General features: G+C 46.2%; 1 protein-coding gene across 1 annotated transcript in view; it reads right to left on the reverse strand.

The window, feature by feature from the left end:
- Positions 1–9,881, reverse strand: part of Cflar (CASP8 and FADD like apoptosis regulator) — a 47,944-nt gene that overhangs the window by 10,909 nt on the left and 27,154 nt on the right. Inside the window, 4 exon segments of the mRNA XM_026788834.1 lie at positions 2,715–2,796; positions 3,545–3,594; positions 6,828–6,940; positions 8,043–8,136. Of these exon segments, the coding sequence (XP_026644635.1) occupies positions 2,715–2,796; positions 3,545–3,594; positions 6,828–6,940; positions 8,043–8,136 (339 nt within the window).

Here is a 9,881-nt window from a genome sequence, read left to right on the forward strand (position 1 = left end):
TTCTTTCAGAACCTTGGTTTCAACTGGCAATGATCTTGTCTGCTTTGATTACTATCTAACCCCTGCACATCTGCCAGATGTTAACCATTAGCCAGTTGGCAGAATTCCCCTGACAGAGGAAGTCCCACATAACAACTCGAGATGGAGGGCTCTAGGGCTAATGAGATGGGGGAAGGAGCAACGGAGAGTCTTTGCACCCAAGCAGGAGCCCAGCCCTAGAGTCCTGGGTGGAAAGTCCCAGGAGGAGCGTGTGAACACAGAACTGGGGATGTGGAGCTGGTGTGGGTGAGGAGCCTGCCCTCACTGTCCTTCTACTTCAGGTGACGAATGCCCGCCCTGCTGAGCCTCCCAAGGAATCTGGGTTCTCTCAGCTGACAAGAGCACCACACAATTTGAGTGAAGCTATACCATCTTATTTATTTATCTGCCGATCAGCCAGTTGAGCTGGGAGGTTCCCTAAGTGACCTTCAGTCCAGTTATTTGCTTCACTCTCAGGGGCAAAGAGCACATGAGTCAAAAGAACCCTGATTCTCTCCTGGCGGGGAGGTAATGATGAGTTCCTAACTGCCCTTTCTGTAGGGCCAGCCCCACTCCACCTTCAAGACTTTGACCTTGGAAGGGATAACACTGGGGACCTGCAGCCTGGAATTCCATTCTGTGTGCACATGAGTGTGCAAAATTGAGTGTGTGTGTGCCTGTGCAATCATATGTATGTACAAGTACGGCTGTGCACGTGTGTCAAGGCCAGAGGTCAACATTAGGTGTCCCCATACTTTTTGAGATTTCCACTTGATATTTGTTCCCTCTGAAGTAACTGCCTCCGTTCCTCTGTGCCCACGTGTGGGCCCCACTTACCCCGGAACCCTCAGAGCCTCCATTCCCCTTACTCATCTGAGAGCAGACTCAAACTAAATGCCGAGCCGTGATGTGTTACGGCATAGTTCTCCACTAAAGTTAAACCAACTTTGAGTAAGAAAAAATGTCAGCGGGCCCCTGTTCCAGGCACCGTCCTACACGCTTTATAAGTATAATCTCACTCATCCTCCTGACCATCACACGAGGGATGTTACAGCAGAGATGCTGAGCCCAGCATCACGAGCTAAGATATGGCAGAGCTGTGAGTAAAGTCTGGGCAATCATACATATACCAGCACCCAACTCTGACGCACCCCCATAATTGGAGAACTATAGGGCTGAATTTAGCCCCGGCCTACAACTCAGCAACAGAACTCCAGCACAGGCACTGGGTGGGAGTCATGAATAACGGGCGTGGTTTCGTTACAGAGGGTTGATCTTTGTGAGTCCTTTAATATAAACAGAGGGACAGCACAGGAAGCCGTGTGTCTCAGATAGTTCCTGGACAATGAAACGGGGCTGATTACAACCGAAAGCCAAAGGACAATTCCACAGTGTCCTTTAGAACAGTAAGTGACTCACTGAGAGACTATTTCCCCATTCCTGATATGAATGCTAACATCATACCATTTTTAAAAAAATGGTATCTTAGAGTTAGGGCTCTACTGCTGTGCTGAAGCCATGGTAAGTCATATAAAGCAAGCATTTGACTGGAGGCTTGCTCAGTATTTCAGAAGGTTAGCCCCCACCATCATCACGGCAGGAAGCAGACAGGCATGTCACTAGGGCGGCAGCTGAGAGTTTTACATCCTGATCCACAGCTGCTGTGGACTTTTGAAACCCCAAACCCACCCCAGTGACACATCACCACCAAAAAGGCCACACCTCCACGATAAAGGCCACACTTTCAAATACACGAGCCTATTGGGACCGTTTCCATCCAAATCGGTACGAAAGGGCACATTCCTCATATCTACCAGAAACCGAATATGAGAAAGTGGGATCAAAGCCGAAATCCTGGGAAATATAGTTTCATATTTGCTAACCTGACCTCCTCTTAGCCTCTCTTCTCACATGGTAATGCTCTGAGCGAGTCACCTCTGAGTCATGCTAAGGAACGTTCAGAGGCACGAAGGCCGTGAACTGCTACCAGTTTGTGATTAAACGGGAAGTTATTCCTGTGTCTAGGCTCCCCTTGATCTCTTGCCAGTGGTTCAGTGTGCATCAGACATCCAATAACTGAGCAAAACAATTCAGATCCAAATGACGATGTCTCGCAGGTAGATCAAAGCCACACGTAGCTCAAACACTCCTCACAGCCCTTTAAGTAAACACAGAATGTGCTTTAAATGACCTCAAGGAAGGCTTTTATGATGAAAAGCTGAAACACCAGATAATACTAGAAACCAGAATGCCTCTGGTTATAAATGTCCCTGGATGACCCTGATGAATAAAACCTGGGACAAACAGGTAGACTAAAGACACACCAACTACCACAACATAACTTCTGCTCCCCAAGCTCATCTCCTGTTTCTCTTAACACATAGCTGGACCAGTTTATCTATGCCCATTGTGGTTATCTTGAGCCACTTGTGGGTAGAGATGAGGGACAACACTCTCAGGTATGGCACACAGTCTCTATCCCCTCATCTGTCAATCACATAGAGGACCCTACAGAAGACTCCAAGGCCCCAAGATGATGGAATCACCAACTGACAGACCACACGAAGTAGAAAAGCGAACGTCATAACAGAGTGTGTTTTGTTACTGCAGCTAGTATTTACCGTGCTGACAAATCCGACTTGCTTGGTCTTGAACACACTGCAGGGAAGCCGTTAACCTGTGGCTTCTGCACTTACCTATGTCGTTGCCGATGCAATCGATGATCAAGCAGATACCCAGGGGCTTGCTCTGCATCCTGTAACTCTCTTCGTGTATATGCTACAAAGAAAGGCACGCGTAATTAGAGATGCCGGCTACCTCTCTGCCCTCTCTGCTCCCTTAGTTCTCACTCCTGTGCGGTCTCCTCTTCTGGATTGTTTTAAGCATCCCTTTGGCAAGTGAGTCACTCAACAGACATGGCCTAAAGTCATCTCAGCTGGCATTTCCTATTAATGTCAGGTTTTTTTTCTCTGTTCCTGAGAATGTGTTTCAGGCAAACAGCTGTTTCGGCTCTTGCTTAATTTTATTTAATAAGCCTCATCATCTCTTTACATGGGTCTTAGCTTTGCGGAATAAAGAGAATTTGGAAGAGAGAAGAAAGATGGGCTGTGCGTCTTCATGGAAGTCTAAAGCAGCGAGAGACATCTTTCTAAGCTGGTACAAACGACAGCCTTCCACCGCCTCCTCTTAAAAGGAGGTTGTCAGTCCAGACAAAAGCCAGGGCACAACACAGTTCAACGGGATGTCATTGCCCATGGTATGTTCAGTAGTGACCCGGCTGAGGCATGAGCTGCCACTTGGAACCTCCCTGCATTCCAAAGTTCATTCATGAACGTCTTTTTTTTTTTTTTTAAATCTCTGCTATATTCAAGGCTCCTGGCCAATGAATTTCGCACAGGCACCCAGTTGTCATGAAGAATTTTTCGGATCATTTTTGGCTGGTTTTTTTTGGGTTTGTTTTTTAGGATGTCAGTGTTCTAGCAGATACTTGTGTATACAATACCGAATCTGAGAATTTGTTCTTTACCCGAGGTAAAAAAGCTCCCGATTCCTGAATGGATGTCTTCACTGGTTTTCCTGGGGAATGAGAGAGAGAGAGAGAGAGAGAGAGAGAGAGAGAGAGAGAGAGAGAGAGAATCGTTTACAAGACAGAACTTAGTTACAACCATTCTGGCTGAGTTCTTTCTATCATAACTGAGTTTTTTGTTTTGTCTGCTCATTTCTTAACTACTTATTCTTTTTCCAGCTAGACTCAGCCCAAAGTTCCAACCTCACATGGAAAAGCCTGGTTCAAAAGAAAACTCAAGAGCCCCACTATTCCAGGATTCTGTAGAAAAACCACGCCACGCAAGTGTAAGAGGGCTCTCCCTTGACCTCCCCTAGATAGCCAACAGGCGGCTGGCAGGGTTTTAACTTGATAAGGAGAATTCAAAACTCTGACTTCACTATACCAATAGCTTTCCTACATGGGCCCAAACCCTGGACTGCATCTAAAGGGAACAGCTTGGAGCATGCTGGAAGGGAATGCTTCTGTGTCTGTGCTATGTACAGAACAGATGGCCAATGTTTTCATAGTTCCATGAGGCTGGGGGATGATAAAATAAAATGTCAGCAGCCAGACAGCGCACAGCACGCCTGGAAAGTGGAGAGCCCACGGCAAACTCCGCTCCACAACAATGACTCAATTAGCCTGCACAGGGGGGGGGGGGGCTCTGGGTGCTGGAGCCTCGAAAGGGCTGGCTCACACCTTCGTCCTGGCTGCTCGTTCAATCTCTAGGCCGAGGCTGCGGCAAAGTGAGAAATGACATCTAAAGATAAAATGAAGGAGGAAAAAAAAACCCAGCCCTGCCAGAATCTGTGAGGTTTGGGGGAAGCAAATGGAGTTTGTTTGGCTTCAGAGGTGGGTTCTTGATACGTAGCCCAGGCTGAGCCCAACCTCAAATTTGTGTACCTTCTGCTTCAGCTCATGAGGGCTAGGATTGTCGTCCTGTGCTACCACCCTCAGCTTTGAACCTGAGTGTGTGTGTGTGTGTGTGTGTGCATGTGTGTATGTATGTGTGCGCGTATGTGTGTATGCATGTGTGCGTGTGATGCATGTGCGTATGCATGCGTGTCCATGTGTGTGTTGTGTATGTGTGTGCGTATGTGTGTGCATGTGTATGTGTCTGCACGTGTGTATGTATGTGTGTGTATGTGTGCGTATTAATTAGGTTCCAGATGGAACTCTGGTTACTGCCCAGCCTGCTGCACCCTTGGCGTGTAGTCAAACTATTCTTCCTTAGAAGAGACGTGTGTCGCACGCCTATCTCAGTGAAAGACATGCCTATCTTGGTTAAAGATTTAGAACGTGCCTGACAATAAGTGCCAATCACCGTCACCATCAAGATCTTTCCGTAGGAACCATTTGGAAGTCCAAACTGACCTGAACACACGGCTTGATTATCTTAAACTTCTTAGTTTAAGGCCAACTTAACCAGATGCTTTCCCTTTTATTAGTGAGCTAGGACCAGTCCAAAGCAGAAAGGTGGCTCTTGTATGTTGGGGACCGCGAGTACTTATCCGGACCAACCTACGCTAGGGTCACAGCAGAAAGAACATGTTTGCTTTACGTTCCTAGGCTCTCATGCCGGATCTCCCATTTTCCACTTTTTGCTTTGTTTTGTTTTGTTTTGTTTTGTTTTGTTTTGTTTTTCAAGACAGGGTTTCCCTGTAGCTTTGGAGCCTGTCCTGGAACTAGCTCTTGTAGAACTCACAGAGTCCCGCCTGCCTCTGCCTCCCGTGTGCTGGGATTAAGGCTCGCGCCACCACCGCCCGACCCGTTTTCCACTTTCAACGGCATTCGGAGTGCTAACTCCTCCACCTCAGCAGTGTTTTAAGAAACAGGCTGTCAGTTCAGGAATTAATTCCGTTCTCAACAGTTTTCACCGGGAGAAGAATGTTAGGGAGGGAACGGCAGGCGTGAGCGGCACCATCTGGCTGGTCGCGGGTACAATGGGTCTCAGCTTCCAGGAGCACACAGAGCCTGCACTCTACACAAACTGCTCGGGCAAGGCTCCATCAGGGGACAAGGCCCCCTCAAAACGCTCCGGCTACCCCACTCGTGTTGGATTCCTCTACTGTGCACACAGCAGATTCAAAGCCCTCGGGTAACCCTGCTGCCCTCCATCGCGGCATAGAGACCTGCTCACGCTGGTTCTAAGCAAGGGCCTCTACTGTGCACACAGCAGATTCAAAGCCCTCGGGTAGCCCTGCTGCCCTCCATCGCGGCATAGAGACCTGCTCACGCTGGTTCTAAGCAAGGGCTACCTCGCCAATATGGGGCTGAGTCTTGACTCTCACTTTAGAAAGGTCCCCATGCAGAAAAGAAATGCTATAAAAAAAAAAAAATGATGCTATAAGCCAGCTACGGCAGCACGTCCCTGCAATCCCAGCGCTCACGAAGATTGAAATGGGATGATTGCTGGGAGCTTGAGGCTAGCCTGGGCTACATCATAAATACCAGCCCAGCCAGGGATACATAACAAGGTTATGTATAACCTTAACAACACTATGTAAACCATAACAACACTAGTCGTCAAATAAACAAAAATTTAAATAATGCCAAGAACTCGAGCTGGTGTTTTAAGAATGAAGAGAACATATTGGTTGAAATGAACAATCCTTTAATTGCCTTTCTTTACTTTTTATGGAAGACATGGTCCAGATTAACCTTTCTTCCTGCTGCTGGATAGTTGGTTTCCCGTGGTTCTCTATCATGGCTGGGTTAGCGTTCAGCGTGGTCTGGCTATAGCTCCATTTCAGATGTACAAACACCACACATCTGACAAACACAGCCTAGGCTATGTGCCTGATGGAGGGGGTGTTATCCAGGTTTAGTTGAGCTAGCTCAGAGGGTAACTACATGTGTCTGTGAGTTCGTCTGAAGAATGTGTTTTACTGCCTTTTGGGAGCTTAATTAAAATATGCGGATAACAGAAATCACCAGCCCCACAATGAAACTCCCCCCCCTTTTCTTTCCTTTCTTCTTCTCTTTCTTAGATGACAGGGTCTCACCACATTTGCTAAGGAAGCTGGTCTCGAACGTCTGGGCACAAGAGTTCCTCCTGCTCCAGCCTCTCAAGGGGTTACGTCAATAAGCAGGGACCACCAGAAACAACAGCATGAATTTTTTCTTTTCCGGTACTGGAGATGGAACCCAGGGACTCATTCACACCAGTCAAGTGTTCGACCACTGAGTTATACCTCAGCCCCTTGTACTAAAGCTATGAAGCATTTATAAAGAATAGCTATAAGAGATTGGGGGGCCTTACTTTGAACGTGAAGGTGTTCCGCAAATCTTTGTTCCTTACTTCGCCCATTCTGGAGCTTGAAATACAAAAAAGAAGGTCACACTGTTAGTTTTTTTTTTTTTTTCGGAAGCTCACTATGTTACACCTCTTTAAATAGCTCAATATTTTTACGTGGGGTTGAGGGAGGAATAAAAATATCACCTTCTCAGCTACCTAAATATGAACTGCAGGGACAGTTAACCCTGTAAGTTCCACACTACACTGTCAGAGATCAGATCAACTCTCCCAGTCAGAACTGAAGGCTGGAACTAAACTTGCATGCTAGACTACTTCATAACGGCTCTAAGCTGTTACAGTACATCACGGGTGCTTGAACAGTCCCAACTCAGCGCACTCTGGGACAGAGATTGACATTCGGTGCCTCCCGTGAACACCAGGGCAAAGTGCAGCCTGGCTAAAAGTGTGAGCAAGTCATTTTACCTCTCTGTCTGCTTCTTCATCTGCAAAGGTGAGCATAAGAATAGAATAGTTACCTGCCATGCATAGATGGTAAGGAGGGTTTTTTTTTTTTAACGTATATGTGTTTTGCATGCATGTATACCTGGTGTTCATGGAGATCAGAATAAGGCATTGGATCCTCCGGGACTGGAGCTACAGACAGTTGTGAGCCACCAGACAGGTGCTGAGGACGGAGTTTGTGCTCTTGAATGCTAAACTCACTCACAGGCCTTAGATGTGAAGGGTGTTTATGGTGTTTCATTACTCAGAAATCCTCAGCACAGTCTAGCATGCAGAGAAGCACTTGATAAATGTCTGTATCCAAAGCCCCGAGTACAATCTGCAGCACTCCTAAATAAATAAGTACATGATGTCCTATTATGGCTACAAGATAAGTGATATGTGTGTATGATTCTCGACAGTCACATGCTCTGCATGAACCACTCCTGGGAGATGAAACCGACCTGCTTCTCTCATCTCAGATGACAGGAACTACGCAAGATGACATCACTTCCTACCACCGTCTGACCACTGGTATTTCAACAACAGCTGACCTCTTTAGCCCTCCTACCCAAAGAAGGAAGTACATTATCCAGTAAGCTGCTTCTGAGAGTACATCTGTGTGCAAACTGGGGACATGCAAGCTATGGACTCCCCCACCCCCCACCCCGGAATAATCCTGACTTAATCAGAGCCTAAATCTTGTGAGAAAGCTACCAGGTTCATTTGCCACGGTGCCTGCTACTAAACGAGAGATCAAGTCGCGTGCCAGACACAGCACGCATAAAGCGAGATGAGGCGCAGAGCATGTTGGGACAGGGAGGATGCTCACCTGCATTGGCAGGACAGAAACACAGTCGTGAAAACATAGAAGGATTTTAACTAAGAATGTTAGTGTAAGTTATAACAATAGGTAGTGGGAGAGAGAGAGCTCAGAAAATCCTAAATCCAGCTGTCTGTGACTTAGTCATCTATTGGAGACTAGAGGGACAAATTAAAAACTGTACCTCAGCAATGAGATGAGTGTGGTTTATAGATAGATCAGGAGATTGTGGGGTGAGAAGAGGCCGATCCTGGCCGGCCCTGTAGGAGGTACAAATAAAACACAGTCGCTGTGGTTTAGACATACATGTCCTTATCGTTCAGTTAGTGGGTGGGGCAGTGCAATCCTTAGCAGCCAGTCTGTCGCTCAGTGGTACCTCCTAGAGCTAGTGTCCTCCCAGAAACTGCTTATAAACTGGGAGGGATGTTATCATGATAGACACTCATAGAAGTGTTTATAATTCAACCGCAAAACTTAACTTGAGGCTAAGTGTCCACCCCGAAGTCCGCATAACTTTAAGGGGGGGAGGGGGTTGGGTTCATATTATACCAAGGTTTCTTCTCGTGATAGAAGATTAACCAGGGGATAAGCACAAAATGAACTGTGCTCCTCAGAACACAACCACATACGACCACGAGACACTTACAATCGTTAACTAGAAAGGAAAATCTGTTCTGTCACTCATTAAAGAAAAGTTTGCCAATTTTTAAATTATTAAGGCATGCTCAGTAAAAAGGCGAAAGGCTCTAGAGATGGCTCAGAGGTAAAGAGCGCTGGCTGCTCTTCCAGAGGTCCTGAGTTCAATTCCCAGCACCCACATGGTGGCTCAGAACTGTCTGCAACTCCGGTTTTAGGGGATTTGATGCCCTCTTCTGACTCCACTGGGCTCCTGAACACACACGGGTGTACAAAAACTCACACAGGCACACAGGCATACAGTAAACAGAAAATAAAAAGGAAAAATGTGTTTTAAATTAATTTTTTTTTAAAAAAGAAAATGCACAAAGAGGTGAGAATCAGGATATTTATTTTGCAGCCATGTTTGTCACAACACAAGAACAGAGGCAGTCTGCACATCGGAAAGAAAGAACTAAATACATGGTGGTGCATGTAGAAAACGGAAGCTATGAGCCCTCCTGGTAGGATGAGCCTACAAGGTCAGCACTTAGGGGGCTGAAGCAAGCAGAGGGTCCTTGCTCTTCAATGCTAGCCTGGGCTAACAGTGGACTCCAGGCCAGACTGGGTTACATGTGTGATCTCATATGAACCCGCGTGGTACCATGTCTAAGAATTCTGTGTTCAGAAGAATGGCAAGGCGTGCTACCCCTTGTCCGCTTGTCATACCCCTTGTATGTGTGTAGACAATCTCTCCATGGTCAAGAGAGACCGGTCAAGAAGAGTCGCCTTAACAGAGGGTAACTGGGACGTGAGTGTACGGAGGAGGGAGAAATCACAATTTTGAGATCTCTTTTGGGGGACGCTGCAGCTTTTCTCTCTACAGGTACATCCTATCTATTTTTATTTTAAAAGAGAATCTTCAAAGAAACAAACAGTGGAAAAAATATCCAACTGTATAAATAGATACATTTGCTAATGCACATAAAAATAAGACTAAAAGAAAGCACCCAAAATGTTAATATTAGTCATACCCATGTAACAGACACGTGACATGTAAGATACTTTCTTGTTACATATTCATTAAACTCCCCAAATATATTATTAAACACTTTTTTATTTTCTTTTTATTCTTTTTG

The sequence above is a fragment of the Microtus ochrogaster genome, unplaced genomic scaffold, assembly GCF_000317375.1.
Source record: "Microtus ochrogaster isolate Prairie Vole_2 unplaced genomic scaffold, MicOch1.0 UNK8, whole genome shotgun sequence".
In the NCBI taxonomy this organism is placed as follows: Eukaryota; Metazoa; Chordata; class Mammalia; order Rodentia; family Cricetidae; genus Microtus; species Microtus ochrogaster.